The 23,845-nt window shown below is 37.3% G+C and overlaps 3 protein-coding genes across 8 annotated transcripts; 1 reads left to right on the forward strand and 2 right to left on the reverse strand.

Annotated features, from left to right (window-relative positions):
• The first annotated feature begins 845 nt into the window (after positions 1 to 845).
• On the forward strand, positions 846 to 3,644 carry LOC125470028 (single-stranded DNA-binding protein, mitochondrial-like). 3 transcript variants are annotated; one of them, XM_048568378.1, is made up of 6 exons: positions 846 to 1,032; positions 1,454 to 1,644; positions 1,971 to 2,179; positions 2,423 to 2,523; positions 3,025 to 3,084; positions 3,321 to 3,644. In XM_048568378.1, the coding sequence occupies exons 1-6, from the start codon at positions 960 to 962 to the stop codon at positions 3,335 to 3,337; spliced, it is 651 nt and encodes a 216-aa protein (XP_048424335.1). In that variant the 5' UTR covers positions 846 to 959; the 3' UTR covers positions 3,338 to 3,644. The 3 variants fall into 3 exon arrangements, with proteins under 3 accessions (XP_048424335.1, XP_048424334.1, XP_048424333.1); XM_048568377.1 differs by having other exon boundaries at positions 850 to 1,032; positions 1,451 to 1,644; XM_048568376.1 differs by lacking the exon at positions 846 to 1,032 and adding an exon at positions 1,100 to 1,337 and having other exon boundaries at positions 1,451 to 1,644.
• LOC103930579 (kinesin-like protein KIN-14I) lies at positions 1,035 to 18,471 on the reverse strand. Of its 3 annotated transcripts, XR_007252307.1 has the most exons (20): positions 17,976 to 18,471; positions 17,671 to 17,837; positions 17,434 to 17,577; positions 17,070 to 17,303; positions 16,914 to 16,985; positions 16,733 to 16,801; positions 16,507 to 16,596; positions 16,249 to 16,368; positions 16,075 to 16,156; positions 15,850 to 15,945; positions 15,565 to 15,741; positions 15,372 to 15,478; positions 15,098 to 15,276; positions 14,838 to 14,999; positions 14,462 to 14,715; positions 14,203 to 14,366; positions 13,918 to 14,115; positions 13,285 to 13,823; positions 12,879 to 13,150; positions 1,035 to 1,051 (listed from the first exon to the last, which is right to left on the reverse strand). XR_007252307.1 is itself a non-coding variant. In XM_009339933.3 (19 exons), the coding sequence occupies exons 1-19, from the start codon at positions 18,091 to 18,093 to the stop codon at positions 13,024 to 13,026; spliced, it is 3,099 nt and encodes a 1,032-aa protein (XP_009338208.2). In that variant the 5' UTR covers positions 18,094 to 18,471; the 3' UTR covers positions 12,733 to 13,023. The 3 variants fall into 3 exon arrangements, 2 of the variants coding, with proteins under 2 accessions (XP_009338208.2, XP_048424330.1); XM_009339933.3 differs by lacking the exon at positions 1,035 to 1,051 and having other exon boundaries at positions 12,733 to 13,150; XM_048568373.1 differs by lacking the exons at positions 1,035 to 1,051; positions 17,976 to 18,471 and having other exon boundaries at positions 12,733 to 13,150; positions 17,070 to 17,325; positions 17,671 to 17,812.
• Positions 7,076 to 10,529, reverse strand: LOC125470027 (probable protein phosphatase 2C 5). 2 transcript variants are annotated; one of them, XM_048568374.1, is made up of 8 exons: positions 10,286 to 10,523; positions 9,301 to 9,554; positions 8,815 to 8,986; positions 8,505 to 8,722; positions 8,292 to 8,399; positions 8,074 to 8,199; positions 7,751 to 7,980; positions 7,076 to 7,651 (listed from the first exon to the last, which is right to left on the reverse strand). In XM_048568374.1, the coding sequence occupies exons 2-8, from the start codon at positions 9,508 to 9,510 to the stop codon at positions 7,432 to 7,434; spliced, it is 1,284 nt and encodes a 427-aa protein (XP_048424331.1). In that variant the 5' UTR covers positions 9,511 to 9,554; positions 10,286 to 10,523; the 3' UTR covers positions 7,076 to 7,431. The 2 variants fall into 2 exon arrangements, with proteins under 2 accessions (XP_048424331.1, XP_048424332.1); XM_048568375.1 differs by lacking the exon at positions 9,301 to 9,554 and having other exon boundaries at positions 10,286 to 10,529.
• Positions 18,472 to 23,845: the final 5,374 nt, after the last annotated feature.

A 23,845-nucleotide genomic window follows, 5' to 3' on the forward strand; every position in this document is an offset into this window, starting at 1 on the left:
TTTTTATTTCTCAAAAATGTCCTATAAACAAAACCATGTGATAAGTTATACATTGCATACTACAAATGGAGCCAAAAAGTAATAATTTTCTCCATAATTTGGTAGTTGAAAGGGTAAATTTTTTTATTTTTTTTAACAAACGATATTATTTACACTAAGGGGATGAGGGAGTGGGCTAAACCTCACAATGAGCTGGCAATAATGTGATTCAAATTCGCCTTTGACAAAAATTGGACCTAAGACCTCTCACTTACAAGTAAAAAAGAATACAACTAGACCATAATATTAAGTGGCAACATGTACTAGTAAATTTGAATATATTGATTTTAGCAAACTATTTGCATCTCATATATTGATTAAAAGCATTTACTCTTCATTTTGAGTTTGATTTTGCCCAGTCAGTATGACTTGTACGAAAAAACAAAAAAGACCTAATTTTGTGACGAGTTTTAGCTTGCTACTGTGTCTATAAAAAATTGCCCAATTATTTAATAAAAAGTTATGACGATGAAATAGGGTTTTTTTTTAAAAAAAACTTTGAAAAACTTTCAGTAAAAATTATATTTTTACACTAAAAAATCAATTTTGGTACTATTCGCATTACCCTTTAGGTTTTTTTTTAAAAAAAAACTTTGAAAAACTTTTAGTAAAAATTATATTTTTACACTAAAAAGTCAATCTTGGTACTATTCGCATTACCCTTTGTTTTTTCGTTATTGTTAAAACTTAAAATTTTTAAACTTTTTCATAATTTTTTTTTAATTATTTGAACTACAAACTCTCTTGGTTTTCAATTTTATTTTCAAAAGCAAAATTAGTTTTTTATTTATTTTTTATTTCATTAAGGAGGCTCATTTGGCTCGCTTCTCTCTCTCTGTGGAACTCGCCTCCTAACACCTAAACCCTCCTTGAACCCTCCACGCTCCTTCCCAATTCGCGTTTCCTGCACTGACTGAGTTATGAGTTCGGCCGCTGCGCGATTCGCCAAGTTTATGCGAGTCTCCGTTCCTTCCTCGCCCACCTCCTTACTCGGTTCTCTCTCTCTCTCTCTCTCCCCCAAAATATTATTAGTTTGTATTTGTGCATATGATTCCTGAATGTGTTATTTGCAGTGCTCAATTCTGATTTCTGATTTGGTACTTGCTTAAAATTTTTATTTTTGTTAATGGGTTGTGTTCAAACCCCTTTTAAATGGACTGTTTTTCCCAAATGCAAGTTTCTGCACAATTTAATGATCTTGTTGGTTTATTGGCTGTGTTATTTTCACTTTTGTATGTTTCCAGAGATGGGTTTAATCCAGAAAATCATTTTGAATAACTTGTTGCCTGGAATTCATCGTGAGTACATGTTTTGTTGGTGAACGATTTTCTCGAATAGTGAAGAATGAGTGTTTTTAGGTTGATTATTTGGTGTTTATGTTTTTTTTAATTTTTTTTTACCATTATTACAGCAGTGGGTGTGCAAAGAAGCTCAAAATTGTGGTGCTCAAGCATCCCATCTGACTCTGACATTGGCAATGATGACACAAAGAACAATGGGGCAGAAGATGGTTTTGACGACTTTATTGGTGCGAAGAAAGATGTGAATTTGCAACCCCAAGGAGTTGATCCCAGGAGGGGCTGGGGATTTCGTGGTGTGCACAAGGTATTTCATATATAATTTCTACAGAAAACAAAAACGTAACTTTTACTTATGTGTATATTATCGAGTTTTCATGTGTGCGTGTGCGTGTGTATAGATTTAATTACAATTTTACACATACAAGGCATCATATCATAATTTGTAAAAGGTTTTTAAGGTCGTCTGGAAGAAAATAAAGGATATTTCATTGTGGATGCTAGGACACAGAAACAACATAAATAATCAGATAGTATTTTTTTTTTTTCTTTGGTTTTTATATCAGTAATCAAGAGTTGAGTAGGGATATTCTCTTTCATATGATTATGCGAGGCTGTGCTGAATTTATGTAGGCAATTATCTGTGGAAAAGTTGGGCAAGCCCCTGTGCAAAAGATTTTGAGGAATGGTCGAACTGTAACCATCTTCACGGTTGGGACAGGAGGCATGTTTGACCAAAGGGTAATGGGAGCAAAGGACTTACCAAGACCTGCTCAATGGCATCGAATTGCTGTGCATAATGAAACACTTGGGGCTTATGCAGTTAAACAATTGGTTAAGAAGTATGTGTCTATTTTTTTAAAGGGAGTTTTAACAAAAAGCCCACGGTACTGTTCACTTTAACGAAAAACCACATTTTTACACTAAAAAGTTAATCCTGGTATTATTCACTTTACCCTTTATTTTGTTTTTATCGTTAAAACTCAAAGTTTTCAAGTCTTTTTCATTAGTTTTTTTTTTTTTTTTTTTCAAATGAATGAATGTCTCTATATGTTGTGTCTCTAATGATTGGAGGTTTACTGCAGTGCATCAATCTATGTCGAGGGTGACATTGAAACTAGAGTTTACAATGACAGCATCAATGGTGAAGTGAAACATATTCCAGAGATATGCATTCGTCATGATGGTATAAATATCAGGATTTTCTTTTCCTTTTACTTTACTAAATTTATTTTTTTAGATTGGTTTTCATTTTTCTGCAGTTCTTTTGGATAAACTTGTGTTCGTTCGTATACTTTTGCATCAGTTATAAATGTATTCCAACATTATGTTGCAATGATAACCTGGGACGATATATCAATCTAACATTAAAATATTCTCGATGACTGAAATTCATTGAATTAAAGCTTTCATTGACGGATGAATAAACATGGCCACGAGGATTTATATTTTTGACCATGTTCTGCATCGACAGAAAGTGCTGATATGGCAAATAAGAGTGAAAGGTTCAACTTCAATATTTAGTTTGATTCCATAGATACTTGAAAGGTCTACCCCATCCCTCCAATCTTTAAAAATCAAGTATAGAAATAGAAAACATATTCATTTCATGTAGATGCTATATAATTCAACTGTTCTCCTTCCATAATGGCACTGTGAAATTTCTAATAGTGTGATATGATATCAGGGAAGCTTCGTCTTATAAAGACTGGAGAAAGCATAAGCAGTATATCGTTGGATGATCTGCGTAAGTTCCTTTACTTTATTTAACTTTTAAACTGATGTCATGCCCAACTGGTAAATAGTAATCTCCTCCTGTGCTATCGTTTTGAGACTGCGGTTGGATACAAACATTACGTGTAATCATTGTTACTTCTGTGCTCCGCTGAAGTTTTTCAGACCAACCACCGCAGTCATTTGAGTTATACCATTCCATCGTTTGACATTTATATTTTGATCAATGCGCTCATTGGTTACTTGCAGGAGAAGATTTGCTTTAGCCAACGGAACAGTTGATTAGCGCATCAGGGAAAACTCCGCTTTGGAAACGGAACATAGCTCAAGCCACTTTTGTAGGAAACGGGTTACATTTGCTAGTCTAGTCTGGTTGTAACCCGGCAAAGAGAAATCGATGGAGTTTTGTTCTTCTAATGTGTTGATATATCACTCAGTTTACTCCAGTGAATGAAGCCATTTATCCTTTCCTCTCGTTTGGAGAACGTAGCGTGCTTAACGATTGAGGTCGTTATGTAAAAACTATTTATGTTCTTAAATCCCACTAAATGAAGTCATTTACTGTTCTCTCAACTATTTTAGGGGCCTGTTTCGAAATGCTTATCTAAAAAGCACTTCAAGTGCTTTTGGCAACTAAAAAACACATTTTTTTTTTCAGCCAAACATTGTGAGTAGTGCTTTTAATAAATTGAAAGTGCTTGAAGTTATTTTAAAAGCACTTATAAACCGTCCCTTATTGTTTTTACTGTAGGACTCAAAAATTGAAAAAACCACTTTGCTTTCTATATACGTTGCACGTCATTGTTCTGCTCATAACTCCATAGTTATACTTTATACAAGCAATTCAAAAGGTGGAAGAATTAAACGATTTTAGGTTTAGAGATAAATGTTGTTAAACAAAAGTTCCTTGCACAAGTGTTTGCATTGAAAATGTAATTAACATAAGTAGTTTGTGGATGGTTTACGGGGTCCGGGTATAAACCATTTATTCTTTTAAATAAAGATCGTATCATTGACTTGGTCCCTTACAATATAAGATACAATTTTCCAGTAGACAACATGGTCATCGACAACCAAGTATTTAGAGGAACGATTCCGCACACTTTTTCTTCTTCTGCACATTAATTTGCTTATTTCTGTCAACTTTATTCATTTATTTGAAAACTATAAATAAATAATGTAGGAGTCGTGGCCTAATGTTTTTAACTCACAGTTCTTAAACTATGTCATTTGGAACTTTGTCCTTTGCTTGATTTGATCCCAAAGGATATGTTGCTTTATGGAGGCCACTATGGGAAATGGGTGCCTCACTGCCCCTCAAAGGGAAAAGGAGGCCAAAAACCTTCTTGAAATTGGAAAGTAAGTAGGATTGGTGTGACATTGATCTTAACCCAAATGTCCTTCAAATGTAAGTAGGATTGGTGTGAAATTGGAAAAAATTAGTTGGTCCTTGAAGATCGATTGACCTGACTGATCTTAACCTTTGCTTTCTCTCTTGTTTCCCTTCCAAATTAGTTGCCACTTGTTGTTTCCTTTCCAAATTAGTTGCCACTTGTTTGTTTCCTTTCCAAATTAGTTGCCACTTGTTATTGCCTTTCCAATGGGTGAAATCAGATAATTAGCTTCACCATCATGGGAGAGATTTTTCAGTGTAAATGTTGTTATACAAGTGTAGGGACATTTAAAAAGAAAAAATTTCCTCTATTTGTATAATAACATATAACGTAATGTCCCGTATTCTAGACAGATTGAAAAATCTCTCATGGAGCCCATAGACTTAACAGTATCAGTGCTTTTGGTATTTAGGATTTGAATATTCAAGTAACTTCTTAATCTCTTCATCAAATTCTTAATGCACTGACAACAGTTGGCACACCTTTGTTGATAATCATCATTTGTTAAAAATAAAAACATTACGCTAACCAACTAGTCTAACTCACATATGTCGACTTTTATAACATGTAAATCACATAATTAAGTCGTGTTAATCACATAACTAAGTACATATATATATATTTTTTAAATTTCCGTATTAATAAACTAATCCTTCTGATGCTAAACCCTAAAAATAATATAGACGTTTAGTTTTCAGCATGTCTTGCATCCTCTCTCTCTCCCTGCTGCATTCAGATATGGTTTTTAAACTTTCTGTGTTCATGCTCATCAGTCTTACGACCATCATCGAAACAGTCCACGTGTCAGCTCTTGGTGCTTGCCCTAAACGTGGCAACATGGAAGTTCCGTGCCCTTTTGGTACAGACGACACGTGCGGGGGACTCAAAGTTACAAACTCTACTGCAACAACAATGGAGAGTTCTTGAGTTCCAGTCAGCTGAAGGCTTCAGCTACAGGAGCCTCAGCATTTACCTAGGTGCTCATAAAAACCACATGATCACGTACAAGATGACGACACGTGTCGCTCTACCGATTTCTCTTCAGAAGTTCTGAGACTCTTGATGAACAGTTTCCCTTCAACGTGTGTATTCGGAACACTGTCACATTGATCAACTGCTGCGACGATCTTCACCGATCGCCTCTCAACTGTTCCCCAAACAGCCTCTGTAGGGTTTGTGAGGAGAACATGTTGGACGGTAGGAATAGTGCATGCAAAAGCAGGCTCTGCTGCAGTTACTCTAAAGACTCACACATGACGTTGTACGTGATTAGGGTTAGGGTTAGGGTTAGAGGGTGCACTGCTTGTACAAGTCTTCCTCTTCCACCGACGGTGCTTCTCTTTTTGTAGCTTTTCGCGAGCACGACCAAAACCAGGAGGGATCCATTTGTGGGAAAAAAACAATCGTACAGTTTTCGCAAGCTTGAACGATAAGCAAGATGTTACAAGCCATTTAAAAGCAGGCTTACCATTTATCGAGTCACATAAGTATTTTTTAATCTAATTTTTTGTCGAAATAAAGAAATTAATAAAAAAGTTCAAGTGGGTCTCGGAATATCTTTTCGTCAGTTTTTTATTTTTTGCACAAACAATATTCACCCACGTTAAGATTATCTTCAACTTTTATGTTAAAACTTAATTTTTTAACTTAGAAAATTTAGGTTTTAATTCAAAAATAGTTTTTCTGTTCCAACATAACCCAAAATTATTAAGAATGAATTTTGGATAATTTTTTTTCTTAAAGAAATCTTTTTTTCAAAAACAAATATAGAGTATTCTAATTTAATTTTATGAAGATTTTAACTTAAAAATATTTATATTCTGATAAATATTGCAAAATCACTAAACATTATTCATAAAACTCATGGAACACTATGAAAATATATGAAACACATGAAATTTTTTTTATTTTTATTTACTTTAGCTGTTTGATTTAAATTTGGATCGTTAGATTTTTTTTTTTTTTTTTTTTTTTTAACCATTAGACTTGATCATATTAGATCTTCGCTGTTGAATTCAATGAATTTATAAATATAAAACAAAAAAATATACACATATATAATAAACCAGCCCACTAACCAGGAGAAATCTTGGCCTAAATTTACACAAATGAATTTTGGGTTAAAACTCATATTTGCTCCAAGAGTTGGAGCAAGTTAGAATGAGTTTACAACCTAAAATTTAAATTTTACCCCAAGGATTGAAGTAGATCTAAAGGGATGAGAGAGTGAGCTAAACCTCACAATGGACTAGTCATAACAATGTGATTCAAATTCACTTTTAGCGATAATCGAACCTAATACCTCACTTACAAATGAAGAGGAATACCACTAGACCGTAGTTCTACGTGGCAGCTTTTCGTCAGTTTTAACATCTCACAATGTCCAGTACAAACAATTGTGGTGCTTAAATCTTACTCTTGTATTTCAAAACAGCCACTAAACGAGAAAAGCTTGTATAGACCGTATCCATTTCATGCAAATTGTTCTCCAGTTAGGCACATTTGGAGTAAAACACAATCAGGCAACTAAAGACAGCTCGTTACATGAAAAAAAAACACAGCAAATTGACAAGATCAAACCAGCATTTGTAGACAACTGCAAACAAGTGCTAAAAAAAATTGGCTATCGATTATATATTCATTTGTTGTAACACAGTAAGTAGAGGGAACAACAATGAGTTAGATTCGTTCTAACAAAACGATTACTCAAACCTTCAATTTACTTACAAATTAAAGCTGTTAGCGATAACACTTCAACTCTTTGTCAGTCAGTCAAACAGCCGAGCATAAACCAGAATCGCCACAAAGTTTCGACACACTGCAAAACACCTACTTTACTCTGCATATCTCAACTTCATTTCTTACACACATCTATAAATAGTCACCACCTGAAAAACGAAAACCAAGCATATGCTCACACTGCCAGATAAAAAAATACAACTTAGAGAACGTAATCGGGTAAATTACTACAAGACCACTGTGGGTCTGGTCAGTCTTTTTCCTTCCATGGCGTCTTTCTTGTTCTGACACTTTGCGCAGAGGAAGGGGCCTTCCCACGGCTTTGATGCCGGGGAGAAGAAAGGCGCAGAGTTTACTGATAAACCTTCAACTTGGGGCTGATCCACTTGGCAGACTGCGCAACGGAAAATCCCCGAATTTGCATCCAGAGGAGAATCCTTACCCAACCTGTATTTCCATCAAGAAAGGAAAGAAATTAGGGTTGCTTTCAAACTAGAAATAGAGTCTAATAATTAGCAGTTAGATAATAAACCATGCTGAACTGACCTTTCATCAAGCATTGCTGAACCTTCTTCAAACAACTCCTCCACAACTCCGATAGCAGAAAGTTTATTTGTCTTGTTCACGGAGTTTTGACTTTTCTTCCCAAAGATAAGTGAAGCAAGCATGTTTGGTTTCTTAATTGGTGGTGGAGGTAAGACAGGATGGCCAGAAGGGATTATGTCAACAACTACGCAGGTTGTATCATCTTTCAGTCCCCTTGACCTCAGAGCCTCCTAAAACAGAACAAAGAAAATTGGGACTAGATCAGTAAAAACAGGCTTAATTCTCTTGGGCTGTACATAATGTTTGTATTTAAGGTGCATCACCTTAACGACCAGCTTTGCAGCAAGCTCTGCAGGCAATCCTCGACATGACTTGGCAGCCATATCCGAAGACAAAGCATCCCAGATGCCATCAGAAGCTATTATAAGTCTTCCCCCAGCATTTGAAAGCTGCATAACCAGGGAAAATAGTTGCTGAGAATTAAAACTTTGTAAAAGCATAGTAAAATAGAACCATTGTCAATAGTACAAGATGAAGATACCTTCACTTGCTTGACATGGGGTATTGGGACAATGTATTCTCCCACATCTGTGTCGCCAATTGACCTAGAAAGGCATAATCCACCAGGCCAGCAGCGAAGGGGACCAACCTGAACCATGTAAACATAAGAAATTTAGACCATAAAAAAAATGATTCATTGAAATGCCTTTCAGTTTACAAGTTAAACGGGTGAACAAAATAAACTAGGATATACCTCATTGCCCCCAAAAATATTGAGCCTTCCTACTTCACCACCACTGGCAGTAACACGCTCCCTCTCTTCTTCATTTTCTTCCAGCCTGTGATCAACAGTTAAGAGTGAAACAACACCTCCCTGGGTGTCTAATATACATCGAGAATCCCCAACAGATGCAACAGTCACAGTCCAATCATCAATCACAACAAAAGTCACTGTTGTACCAGAAGTTTCCCCTGAGGTTGAAATTAAATCAGAAAGCTAAGCAAAACAAAATCAAGCAAATCAAATAAATAATTACTGGAAATCAAATGGCTTGATGTTATACCTTTCTGTTGAAATTCTATATCAGTTTTGACAAATCCTGCAACCAGCGCCCGAGGAAGGGCTTGCAGCCATTCATCCCTACTAGTTCCTTGAGGAATGGCACTCAAAACATTAGCCAATAAATTCTCCTTGGTAAAAATAGCAGCTGATATACCATTATGCCCATCAAAAATCTGCGGACAAATAATTTCAATTTTGTATCAGAAAGAGTGAGGGAATGAAGTGATGCTCTATTGGTGCTGACAAATGTATGAAAAGAAGAAAAGTTACTAAACAGTGATTGCTCATTTATCACACCGTTTCAAACCTAAGAAGAACAATGTTCCACTCAACCGGACACAAATGCAACTATCAAATTCACTCAAGGTAATCTTTTCACTTTTAATGATTCTCAAATTCTTTTCCTTCTCTTCAGTTTTCAGCAGCCAAACAAAGATCAGTTGTCCTTTATATAGGTACAAAGACAGAAATTAGATGGGGAAAGTACCGCAAAGACAGAAAATGATGTTGACGGATCCGAATGAATTCTTTGGCAATCAGTTTTTATAAGAAAGTAATCTTCTCCTTTCTTCGCCAAACCAGCCTGCCCATACTTCAAATAAGGTTTCTCAACTTTCTCACCCCTAAGCTCACGACCAATCAGAGTCGCAAGTGGAGTGAGAGGAGATTTCATCGTCGATACTTCAATCTGGCTCATTTTAGTGTCCGTTGGGACATTTCCAAGACCCAAGTGCCAAAACCCTATTCATCCAAACGATTAAACAAAATCCTGTCAGATCTTCATTGCAAACGTGTAAATCTAAATGAACTAAATCACCTCATAGGTCCACCAAATGACTTAAAGGATTCACACATCAAAGTTAAAAATGATAACTAGATAACGGAGCATATGGCACTAAATTTATACACATTAGAAGCTTTTCGCTACGCCTACTGAATCTAAAACCATCCCCGGAAACTGACCCAATGCTTCTATGCCCATAATTCATAAAGCCGGAAAGCTACAAACGAAACAGAGCTAGATGCAATTTCTAAGGGGAAAACAAAAGCCAACAGAATTCATACCGAAAGAGGAAAAAGAAAAAGCTGTTCTTGCTCAGTATAATTTTATAAATTTAGTACCTTTTCCTCAAAACAACAACCGATCAGAAGCCATTTTACACCAACAAAATGAGAAAATTATATCAAGTAAAAGCAATTTACAAAAACCACACCTAGCAATAAAAAATTTTGAACTTTCATAAATAGTAAAGGGCGAATTCAAACAAAAGACTTCACAAAATATGCAAAAATGGTCCCTTTTAGAACCCGAAATCCATCGAAAGATCCCAGTAAAGCAATCTACTGAATCCTCAAGAAGTAAAATTGAGCTAACCACGAACTATACGAATCATAAAAATTGCAAAATTAAAAACTGGGGAAATTCAGAAATAGCAAAAAAATGGAAAAATCAGAGGGAAACATTGGGTTACCTTCGAATGCAGAGCAAAAACACTGACAGTCAGAGAATGATCGAGCAGGGAGGATCCGACATTGAAGCCCATCTACAAGTCCTCCATTGGAATTGAGCTCGCACTGGTTCGAGAACAAACCCTAGGAGAGAGAAAGCGTCGCACCTTTTCTGTGATTTGATTGGAAGACAGCTTAGAGAGAGGAGATGTGCACAGAGAGAGAGAGAGAGAGAGACAGAGAGGGGTGGGATTTTGGGGAGAAAACTGTGATGAATGAGATTTATGTCCGAATTCTCCGGCGGAGAATTGTAAATTGGTGGCGGTGAAATGACGGAAGTACCCTCCGATGGAGTGGGGTTTGGTTGACAGTTGGGCCCTTTGACTAACGCAGCTGGATGTGGTTGCCTGCATGATCCACTGGCTGGTGGGGACTTGTGGAGCCGCATCGTTCGTATCGTATCTTTTTGTTTTTTTTTTTTTTATTTCGACGTAATATTTACGTTTGTTGCAAACCCCCATTTGTGAATCACGTATATTCTTCAGATCAAAATAAACGGTCAGAATTGTTCAATTTGTTAATTTTTAGTGGAAGATCAAGTCGACAAATTCATTTGAATTAAACATCGTTTAATCATTCAAACGTATCAAATAAAAAGACGGTTCATCATAAATATATTATTTGGTACATACACTTAGGAGTGCAACTCGGGCGAGTTGGATGGTCAACCCAACCCTAATCCATTCTTTACAATTCGGGTTTGAGTTGGGTTTGGGTTCATGCGGATTTAGTCGAGTTCGTGTTTTAATTGGGTTTGGATTTATTCGAATTTGTCAACTTTATCAAGTCCCATCTTATTACACCTTGTTTTCCTTGATTTTTCACATTTTGAACGAAACAACGTCATTGTTAGTTAAATTTTCATTTACACATCATCATCCACACAAAAGTTAAAACAAACAACTTAGAGACAATTTTTAATGTTTTCACCCATGCAAATTTGAGATTGGATTACAAGGCGTACACAAGGCTTCGATAAAAAAAATGTAAAAGTAACACCATCATTCATCCATATGAAGACGGACTATAAAGAAGTATAGTCATTCCAAAACTGATTCATAACTTATATAATATGAAGTGCGATGCTAATATGTGTATGAGCGAATTAGAGCTCAAAATTGGATAGTGTTTGAGTTGACATGGGCGGGCAAAAACATTAAGTCAACCCAACCCAATAAATGATCGGGTTGAGGTCGGGTTGGGTTTGGGTGGGTCTTTTCTTCATTCTAATCTGCCCGATTGGATTTGAAAACAAGTTGGACATGGACAGATTCCGGTTGACCCAACCCAAGTTGCACCCCTACCTACACTGTCTAGTTATTCTATACATTCAAATAACTAAATGATCTCCGATTAAAATGATGAAGATAAGTAATTGAATAGTTCAAATTATGAAATTTATGGTCAGAATACGTTATTCCTAAAGATGGAATGAGCTCATCCCCCCCAAGAGGGAAATGCAAGTATTAATCAACATCAAATGTAGTTTACATTAATTAATTGGGTTAAGATTTAACTGATGCAAAGACTTATTAAATCTCTACATGCAATATTTAATCGTTAACTTTTCGGACCATGTACTAGTACGTAGTATAGAAGTACAACTGCAATTAATCAGAAGCATTGTGCTCATCTCTTAGCTCTCGAGTTTGAATTTTCTGTTTTTTACTTCATTTGTTTATATCTTAGGGTTAATTTATTTCTAATTAGATGACAATATAATTTAATTTAGCACCCAATTGCGTGAACAGTATAGTTTCAAACCTGAGATCTCTTGTTTAAGAGGTAATTTGAATTGTAAGAGCCTAGCTCCAGTCAACCCAAATTTGGAAATCGTAGAGTATTGTACCAATATTCTTATGTGAGATCTCTTGTTTAGCAACCCTAACTTGGCAGCCAAGCACCAACTCCAATTCACCAAAAATAAACCCTCCTCCCTTGTTCCGTCACAAAACACGTGACGGAACTTTTTCACCTTGCATGCAAGAAAGATTCCGACTTCATTTAATGAGATAAAACTTTATTTTTTGTTGCTGCGGAACCATCGCCAAACTGTAGTTAATTTCATGTTCCCAGTATTTCTCCAGTCAAGCTTGATAAAATGTGTACTTAGCAGTTAATTAATTAGTAGGAACTGAATTCTGATGAAATGATGATTCTTATAAATCTGCTTAATTACGACATTTGTTTATGTTAATTGAAAACGTGGAGATTCTTGCATGAACTAGATATTTCAAGATCTTTGTGAAAGGAACAAGTCTAACTTGGTTTTTTGTTGGGGTTATTCAACTAGTACTTTAACCGTGCACGAAGGGCTTGTAGCTCAAATTGTTAAGAATGGTTACCATGCATCCAAGATTTACGTTCAGTTTTCCTCCTCCCCTAGTATCGTTTGTATCGAAAAGAAAAATAAACACTAGCTTCAATCCCGAGGGCAAATTGTAATATCAACACTCATAAAAACACTGATGGAACGGGGTGCGATCGACAACTTACATCTCATGACCACCATCGGAGAAACTCAGGCAACCAGAATTATTGCCACTTACAGAAAACCTCTCTCTCTCTCTCTCTCTCTCTCTCTCTCTCTCTCTCTCTAGGTACATATGAACACACAAAAATGACCCCGAAAAAACAAAAAAAGAATCATACAGCCAACTTCCCTCAATACACAATAAAAAAAGCAACCTCGTCGTCGGTATCACTTTGCACTCCCAGGCCTTCGCTTCCCTTCACAGGACCTTCCACTTGCGGTCCTGTGCAGAGGCTGACTAACTCCATTGGGTGGTTTCCGTGATGGCAAAGGAATCAACGATGGAATCATACTCCTGATGACAAAGCAGATAAGTTGAAACATCTTATTAGAACGTATCAAGGTATATAAGAGATTTTGCAAAGGAAACAATATGCTGATAATGCAGCTCAAAGAAAACGATATAATCTCATAGCAGTCAGAGTTTACCTAGTTTCCGGGCTCCTTATTGGCCTCGAATTAGTTTTCTTTGCTTTTTCCCCCAGTCCGTTTGGAATGCTGGTAGGTTTCGGAAGGTTTTGTTGCCAAAGCATGTCTGGCTCTGAACAATCACTTGTTGCAGCATCAAGCTGATCATCAGAATCATCGGTATTGGCCATCTCATTCCGACTCCTTTGTACATCATAGTCTTGGCTGTCCTCTTTGCTCGCCGTTAATTTTCCAAAGTGTTGTTCCATGTACAAGTTCGGAGGGTCAGGAAGGCTACTCGGTCCAAACATCTCCGGCAACTGTCTATTGTCCATATCCCAACTTCCTAATAGATTATCTTCTCTATTTGCAGCTTCGTGTTTGTTCACCATGACCTTATCAACCCAATCTCCAGAAAGTACTGAATCCTTATCGGATTCCTCCTTTGAATTTAGTCCTTGATTACAAGCAGGTGGCCAGGGAGGCGAACTCGCATGCATCATCATGTCTTGAGGATCTAAACTTCGCCTTTTTGGCTTCAATGCAGTGTTTTTGCGAACCTAGTGCAATTAGATGAACCTCCAGTGTTAGATTCATCAAATAAAAAGAATAAAATAAAGTTTTTGGCTTATCAATTTAATACTTAGCCAATACCTCTATGTTTCCAAAATCATCTGCTGTTTGCCTGCGAGCGCCGGCCAAATCTCCAGTGCTTTTCCGATTAGAATGCAAAGGGGAAGACCCAGCAGACTTGATTCTAGATCTTTCTGGGCTCATGGATTGAGAATATTTAAGTTGCGCTTGCGCTCCCTCGCTTTCCTTCCTTGCTAAGGCTGCCTTAAGTGTAGCAATCTGGATAAGACAGTAAGAAAAATTGGTAAACAAGAGGTTATTGTACATTATAATTGGATATAATTGTAGAAGCCATAGATTAACCACCTGTTCTTTGAGTTCTTTTACATCTGCACCGTCTTTGTTAACTCGAGCAGCACCAAGTTCAACTGTAGAAACTCTTTCTGCGAATTTGAGTGTACTAAGTGTTTCTCCGAGAGCGTCAGGCTCAGGGCTGATATGAACAAACATGAGCGTCTTTGCTTGCCCTCCTGACACAATAAGGACGGATCAAATGATTACAACGGAGACCAACAAAAAATCAGAAAAATGTCTGTGTGTGCTCAAGTTTATTAAACAATCTTACCGAGTGAGTCTTGGAGTAGCTGTGTAAGTTTACTGTTTCTGTAAGGAACGTGTGCGTTCTTTTGAGCAAGAGAGGCAATGACATCTCCTAAAGCTGAGAGAGATTTGTTAATATGTTGTGCCTCCTTTAACCTGTCTCCCGTCACCTCAGATTTGTCAACTCTCTCACTTCCTGCCAAGTCAACTAGATGCATACAACCCCGAAGAATACTTCCTGACGTCAGGTCTTTTCCGTGAATATGTACTGTCAAGCAACTGTTTATGATGTCACAGGAGTTAGTTTAGACGGATTCATGGTCACTTCAGAACTCTACTCGTACAGTGAAACGAGAAGGGATCAACTCAAAATTTATCTAAGAGGACATTATTAATTTTACCTGTGCGACCTACTACTCCGGTCATTCATGGCTGTGGCACTCACTGAACGATTCTTATGCCCAAGGTTCATCAAATATATAACATCGGAAGTCGATGATACAGGAACAAGGTTCGCCTCAGGTACATTAATTCCGTTTTGAGAGCTGTTGCGGATTTCTAATGTATGTTGGAGTTAAGGACATAGAGAAATATGATATGCATTGTAAAGAAAACAATAGTAAAGGAAAAATCAATTAGTGTCAGGACTCATGGAGGATATCGTTTGCTAGAACCCTCCACCGCAAGGAGATCCTTGACTTGCTCATTGTAAATTTCAAGCATCTGAACAGAAATTTCGTAACAAATGGTGTCCTTTCTCTGTTCTGATAGAAAAAATAAATCACTGAGTGCTCTGTAATTTACACCTCGACTTTCCTCTGTAATCTCCTTTGGTCCAGTCTACATCGGCAAACAACATGAATTTATAACTTGTCAGGAGTCGGTTGGCCAAAGAATGAAGATTATATGATGAAACATCTATGCACATATTTTACCATTGTAAAAGTTTTCCCTGATCCCGTTTGGCCATAAGCAAATATACAGACATTGTAACCATCGAGAACAGACCGAATCAGAGGCTGCGTATCTGAAAATACCTCCTCTGCAGAGAAACAAAAGTGGCAGTGAAAAATGATGACAAATATGATAGATTAGGAGCAAAACCATATTGAGAGTAGCTAAGCTAACCTTGGGTTGAAAAGGGACCAAAAACTTTGTTGAAAGTGAAAGATTTCCTTCCCTCTTTGCCATATTTGGAGGGAGTGATAATTTTAAGACTTCTGTCATCTATGTGATCATAGGTACTGGCCCGATTTGATTGCCCAGGCAAGAAGGGCCGCACTCGACAGTATACCCTTATATTTCCTAACCAAAGTAATTGATGGACCAATTAATCTCGTAGACTCGTACAAAACATACACTGTTTCTTAAACATAGAACTCGAGACAATTAAAGGAAGACCAGAAACACTACCTTTCAAATCCTGCACTTGATTGTATAACTTGCGATTTTCTTCAAGAACCTTCTGATATCCTGTCGCTGCAGAAGCCAAACCATGGAGGTGCTTGCCTACATGCATGGTAAACTAGTTATGGTCCTCCGTTGAGAACATGAAACAACGTTAAAGTATTCGACAAAACATGAGCTAAGTGAGCCTTATTAAAAGCATATCATATCGTTTTTCATTTGAAGTCCTACCTAGGTTGTTGAACTCCTGCTGGTACCTCATTTGTAGAAGCTTCATTCCCGCTTTTGTATCGTATAGAGTATGTTTCAATTCCTACAGAATAAAGATTAACATAAGTTTCGCCAGTATCTTAGGGCAGATAAACAAAATTTTGTTGCTGCTAATATGATGTGACCGTAGCTTACCTGGATGTCTTTCTGTTGTCGATCAACTAACGTGATCTGCTTTAAAGACTGACATTTCGATCCCTCGCTTTGGTTGTATATTTCCTCGTCTTTGGTTTCAGAGGAAGCTTTCTCTTCAATCTTAATCATCCATCAATGGAAGCAAAAAATCACCTACTTGTGCTAATGATAAAAGATACAAACAAAACCGAGACACGTGCACAAAAGGATATCATAACGACATAAATTTGCCCCTTCTATTGAATCTAAAACTTGTACCTTCATATCACCAGAAGCACATTCAGAGGCACAGTCCGAAAGAGGTCTATCAGGGCCAGACAACGTCATATCTCTGGAAGCTGTTTTCATCTGTCATAAAGAATTCAATCATCCCACATATAACATACTTTCTTGAAAGGAGGCAATGAGCTTTCTTTGGGAGAAAAGCAATGCACATAGGAAAAAGCAAGGCAATGTTGAAGAAATGCTGCTGCTTAGTGCTTACCAGTTCGCCTTGGCTTGCTAACCGATGCTCAAACTCCTCCATGACTTTACTCAGCATATTTTCCACAATCTGTTAAAAGCAACAGGAAATTGTTTCTCCAAATTATACATATATGCATTTATAAACAGGTGCTCGGGCTGAACGAGTAGATAATCAACATAAAAGGTAGAAGAACCCTTACGATTGGTATGTCTTCCTGCCTCTTGTCTGAAAGCACTTCACGGACTAGCGCATGTAAAGAATGAAAGGAACTCTGAAGAGCAGAAAGCAAAACAATTAGTTTCCTGCAATATTATGAGTGCAAAATAAAAACTGAGAAACACCTAATCTCACTTACTGCTTCATTGAGATCTTCACTGGACAAACTATCGTGTGACTTTTCGCCCCATGATAAGGTCATTGGAAAGGAATTTGAAAAGGGTTCTGAATTTTTTCGCACGAAGTATTTCCCGCAGGTAGTTGGTTTCAAAGCTCCACAATATTTCCACGATCCAATTGCACCTCCTTGTTTCCACTCAGAGTATGATTTCAATGCTAGAACGCAGTTCACAATCCTTGCGGGTTTCCCTCCCTGTAATTTCAGATGTGAAAAACTGCCACAGCCGAACGACAAATAAACAAAGTACTAATGCATTTCTTCCTAAATCATAAGGATTCATCAAAACACAATTGTTTTCAGATTACATTTCCTGAGCACAAACCTGTTCCAAATCCGAGGCTTCAAAGGTTGGAAGCCCCATTTCCTCAACAGACACAAGGAAGTTCCTGACATTTTCGAAGTACTGATACGCTGACAAAGCCGCCCCATCGGGAATAATAACAGTGTCACAAGGGCCTTCAACTACCTAAGAACAAATCGCCAGTTAACATTAGCAAAACTAGTCAATAAACAAAAGGGCTTGAACCAATGCAAAGTGGAAACCAAGTTGGGCCATTACCTTCGGCACAGCCCCGGGTTGAACTTTGTTGAGAACATTGCAGAGGATTATTCCGCTGCGCAATCCGAGCCGGAAATCCTCTTCAGAAGGCTCAGCCGGCAAATCTTTACCCCCAACGACGCCAACGGTCTTTCTTAGCCACCTTGCTGCTTCATACCTTCTCAACGCTGCACAATAACACGGCAACATTCATAGGATCAGAATACTTTCATGGCCACCTCAAGAAATGCAAGAACCAATAAAGTAGAATGAAAAAAAATAATCTGAATTTAAAGATTAAAAGAAAATAAAGGAAAGCTGATTACATGCTTCCTCAGCCTTCCTAGAAGCCAAGTCGATATCGTTTAAACGACTCCCATGCTTCTGAAGAACGCATTCAACCACAGAGGCTATGGAGAACGGCAAGACTTGCTCCGTCGCCATTTACCGCCAAAAAAAACCCAGAAAAAAACACCAAAAATCTGGGCGTTAAAATTCAGCTCCTACCCGTTAATCCAGCATGCTCAAACTACCCAAATCACAACCCAGAAGCCAAAATCGTAATGGGAATTCCGGCAAGTTCGAATCTTTTTCTTTGGAAAAATGTGAAGTTTATGAAAAAATTTCCGGAAATCTCTGAGGGAGAAAGTGAAATTAGAAATGGGGGGAGACTTGGATGTGAAGATAGCAAAAAGATAAAATGGGTTTTGGAAAGTGAAGAGAGAGAAGATTTTTAGGTTCGGATGATTTGATTCTCTCTCTCTGTTTCTCAGGCTTTCTCTCTCTATCTTTCTCTGGTTAGATTGGTTTTAGCTTGTTTCCCTTCTTTCTCTGTTTCTGGGTTTGTCAAATATAGAAGGAAAAATACTACACCGAACCTGGTTCCGAGCCTCTCGGGAAAGCTTGGCTCTAACGGTTTGTATTTAACGGATCCTTTTGTCTCTAAAATTAACATTTTCTTTGTTACTTTGTTATTTCATTTTAGGTTGTCAGAGAGAAGAGAACAACTTACGTGATATGGGTACACTGTCACGTGACGTTTTGTGCTAATGGAATAAAAATATATGGACAAAAAGTTACACATGCCTTTATTTCTTTGAGCAGGTTGTTATATACATGTGCTATATAAATCACTGTCGTCAAAAGAATTTTTTTTCTTTTCTTTGAAGTGGCTTAATGGGCATTTCTTTAATTTTGTGGTAACATAAACCCTAATTTGACTCTTGCTTTTCTCTTTGGCCAATTGGACTGGTTGGATTAACAAACTTGTGTTTTGCCTTTGTTTCTCACTTTTTGGTTAAAAAAGAAGGGTGTGGCTTTGTGTAAGGTAGATTGATGAGGAAGTTTTGAATATCATTATGCTATTACAAATTCACGTGTTATATTATTATGTATAATATTATTTATATATTATAAATTTAATACAAAATATTAACAAATAAATATACATGTTATAACGTAAGCGAATTTATTATACCATACATTGATGCCTATAAAATTACTCTCAAATACAAGCAAAATAAGGAAGTCAAAACCTTTTATGTTCAAATAGTAATATAATCTTCCACACATTTCTTAGAAAAGTCAATATCTTCTCAGATGACTTAGTCATCTAATTGACATTATGTTAATTGATAGAATAGAAATGACCTAGTCTATATTAGAGAAATTAATAATTCAAAAAATAAATAAGTTATTAAATTATTAAGAGTTAGTATATGATCATTAGGACCATTCTACTTGCCCAAAAATTGAGAACTTGGCCTTTTTAGATATATTACTTGAATTAAACTTAATATTATTCAGCTGCTAGTTCTCATGCAATTAATCAAACCCTTCCAAAAGCACTTTAATTTAATTAAAAACCATATAAACTAATTCAAAATTAAGAAAAATAAACAATCAAAATATAAATTTCAGCTAATGAAAGGGAAATTGAAAGAGGAAAAACACCAGCCTCCAGCTGCATGCACTACCCTATCTTCTTTGCCCCTCATTCCACTTGTCAATGAAAGATGATTGGGGACCAATTTGAATAGCACATGATGTGTGCACCATTTCATGATTTAGGCCATTTGTGGTCACATTAAAAAAAAATCTTTTGTATTAGAAGCTTATATACTAATACCTTTAAACTTTGCAAATAACATTTTTCTCTTTTGGGTTCACTTATTTTGAATGTTTTATGGTAAAGTTGCCTAGTCCAAGATTCTTCTAGGCTTTGTGAGTGTGGTGGGGTGGGATAAGGTGAAGATGCACATGATCTCAAAATCTTTTTCTTAAGGTATATTGTAAGACCATCTCCAACCGATCCGGCCAGTGGTCATAGGGTTAAAAATAGCTCGAAATGATACGAAAACTGTCTCCAACCGAGGGCTAGGCAGAATGATTTGTGGGCCCCACCTGCCAAAACCACCAAATCAAGCCAGTGGGTAGGCCATCTCCAGCCAGCCCGATGAGCCTAGCCCACTTTTTTTAATTTTGGACAAATTTTTTTCCTACACCATTTCTCACATACTTTTCATCATTTCATACCATCTTACCTCATTTTATTTCAATTCTTCACATTTTATTCTCTTCCACTAATCTTTCCTTTAATTTTTGGGAAGTGTTATTGGCACTCCAAAAATATCATTCTATACTCCTCACAAATGTATTTTTCTTTCCTAATATAGAATGTTTGGGGTGTAGAATGAGATTTTTTGACTGCTGATAACAATTCCTTAATTTTTTCAATAATTTTCAAATGGACACTTCTTTCAATAATCTTCTAATATGTCCAAAAATCTTATTTTAATACGGTAGTTTAATTTAATTAACCATATTAATTCAATTAAAATAAATAAATTATGTTTGATCTATGGCCTTTTGGCCCCCTCGGTTGGAGATAGTTTTTTGTCACAAGGTTATGTTTGGCCGATGACCATTTGGCCCCTTCAATTGGAGATGGTAAGAAATATGGTATGTGTCACATCTAGGCCCGGGGCGGATCACTTCCCGGGCCCACTCCACCACCGTAGCACGATATTGTCCGTTTTGGGCTTATCATTCCCTCATGGTTTTGTTTTTGGGAACTCATGAGCAACTTCCCAGTGGGTCACATATCATGGGATTGCTTTACCCCCTTCTCGCTTAACTTCGGAGTTCCTACGGAACCCGAAGCCAGTAAACTCCCAAAAGGCCTCGTGCTAGGTAGAGATGAGAATATACATATAAGGATCACTCCCCTAGGTGATGTGGAATCTTACAATCCACCCCCCCTTAGGGCCCCGACGTCCTCATTGGCACACCACGGCCAGGGTTAGGCTCTGATACCAAATTGTCACATCCCGGCCCGAGGCGGATCACTTCCCGAGCCCGCTCCACCACTGTAGCATGATATTGTCCGCTTTGGGCTTACCATTCCCTCACAGTTTTGTTTTTGGGAACTCACGAGCAACTTCCCAGTGGGTCACCCATCATGGGATTGCTCTAGCCCCCTTCTCGCTTAACTTCGGAATTCCTACGGAACCCAAAACCAGTGAGCTCCCAAAGGCCTCGTGCTAGGTAGAGATGAGAATATACATATAAGGATCACTCCCCTGGGCGATGTGGGATCTTACCGTATGTCACTGTTCATTAAAATATAATTTCTTAAAGGGTTATAGGGCTAAAGAGAGCCCTCTGGCCCTCATTCGGTTGAAGATGACCAATAACTTATAATTCATGATCCAAGATGAACTTTTTTTTTAAGTACATCAATATTTTTACATTAGGGGGATGAGGAGTTCGGTTAAGCCATACAATGGACAACCTAATTTGGTATCGAATTCGCCATCCACGAGATTCAAACTTAAGACCTCTCATTTCCAAGTGAAAAGGAATACCACCAGACTGCAGTACTGAGTGGCAATCCAAGATGAACTCATTAAACTGATATTAAATGTCTCCCTGACTATCTTTGTCTTTGACTCTCTCTCCCAAACCCAAACCTTATTTATCATATCTCAGCCGCCAAGTTTTTGCTTCCGCAAGGGCTGATGACAGCTTTTCCTCCCTCCTCCACCTAACCCCTCCATCTCCTACCCCCTCTTACCCCACCTCCCTCCCCATTCATTTCCCTTGATCGCTTTTCCAACGTCAATTTCTTTTTTCTCTTTCTCTCCCCTCATCGATGTTGCTCAACACCTTTTCTCCCCCACCTTTCAGTGGGTAACCAGTTTTCCATGGATGTGTTAGAGCCTCCACCTCAAATTCGAGATCTCAAATCCGCCCAAGGCTGTTTCCTTTAATTTGGGGATAGGTATGTGACTTTGGGTTAATTTCCTAGTTGTTGGTGTGGCTCTGCTAGCGGTAGTAGCAGATCTCATAGTTATGAAGTCGCAGGTGATGATGAGCTAACTAGTGGAGTGAGTCAACCAATGGATTTTGTTCTTGGGTTAGTGTAGGTTTAGTGCAACTTTTGTTTGTATGGCGTCTAACAAGTGATGTCTTGCCTAACGAGTGATGTGGCCTTCTTGTTAGTGATGGTTTGATGTGGACTCGCTTCTTGGCGATGACATTGCGTATGCTCTGGTATAGTTCTATTGTGTGTCATTTTTGTGGCGGATCTACCAGCAGTGCTAATGTTATTTCCAATGTTGCTTATGCTTGTGGTAGTCATTTATAAGGTTATTGTTTATATATGAGTTGTGTGAATTGTCTCCAAATCAATTAATTGATTATTGAAGAGCGTATCAAAATGGAAATCCTTGTTATTATTATTGTTTATCAATGAAAATTGCTATCGCTTCTTGTAAAAAAAAAAAAAAAATCACGATCCAACCTCCATTTGCATGGAATGACCTCAAAAATAATAAATTAAATTCGAGATTGGCAATGATAAAGTAATTATTATGAGCATCATGGAAAATAAAGGAAAGAAGAAGACACATTTTTAATTGTTCTAGCAGTATTCAGTTTTTACATAGTTCGAGAATGTTTTGAAGTTTAGTTGACACAAATGCAAGATGACAATATTTATTAATAAATTTATTATGAGTTCGATATCATATTGTTTTTTGTAAGTAATAAATAAATAAAAAACTTAAAAAGAAAAAGAATGTTGTTGTTAATTCAAGAATGCTAGCCTTAATTCAACTCCCGTTCCCTCTTCCAACGGTTGAATTATTCAAATTTACCCGGTTAGGAATACGAGCCTAAACAGGTTCGGCGCCAATTTTAAATGTTCGTTAGTCGGAGATTCGACAAAAGCCGTTGTGGGGCCCGAAAGTTAGATGTCCACACGGGTAGGACCCAAAGCACCACGCCGGCTTTGTAATATTAGTCAAGGACATCAGGCTGCCGGCCCAAGCCCAACAATCACAACAAGTGGGCTCCACAGGCCCCACTAAAGACCTGCCCAATAAAAACATGACAACAAATCCATCATAAAGTTTTCAGAGTTAATTATAAATTTGTTCCCTTAATTTTAGTGGTTGTTCCACTTTGGTCCTTGTACTTATTTTCGTTATAAGGTGATCCTTAAACTTTTAAATGTGTCAAACAAGGATGGTAGTGTTGAATATATTGACATGGAAGCCTTAAAAAAAATGGGCTAGAAGAAGAGAGGACTAGCGTTATAGGGACAATAAAGTGTTTTACGACCAGTTTAACATCGAAACAGCCACTCAAATAGCTACACATCGAACAAAATTATTAGACCATATTATTCAATGAAATCGATTTTATCGAACTTGAAATTAAAAACTAGAAGTAAGTGGTCATGTGTCAGTAGATTGTGAGCATTTTCGGCAAAGTAGATGAGTTACTAAAATGCGTTGAAGACTGTAGTCACGTGTTATTGTGCCAATTTTTTTTAAATGGAGGCTACCTTTTATCCTTAATAATTTTATCCTTAATAAACACACTTTTAAAAGTTTAGGGACCAATTTGGAATGAAATGACATACACATGGGTGAGCAGCTGAACTATAATTATTGATATCAAATTCAAATGTGAGTGAGTGACCTCTTAGAGATAGAGCCTAGAGGCATGTCCCTCCCTAGCACATGTTTAGTTTGCAAATAGACTATGCATACTTTTGAATTTGACCAAAGAGAGAGACCCTCCATTTCCAAACAAGTCGGTCATTGTCTAAAGTTAACTTTGTAGGACACTTACCTTTTGAATTAACTAGAATCTCTAAACTCAAGGGACACATCTTAACGGATCCCGT

The sequence above is a fragment of a genome, unplaced genomic scaffold (genome assembly GCF_019419815.1).
Source record: "Pyrus x bretschneideri cultivar Hongxiangsu unplaced genomic scaffold, Pyrus_bretschneideri_v1 Contig48, whole genome shotgun sequence".
Lineage (NCBI taxonomy): Eukaryota > Viridiplantae > Streptophyta > Magnoliopsida > Rosales > Rosaceae > Pyrus > Pyrus x bretschneideri.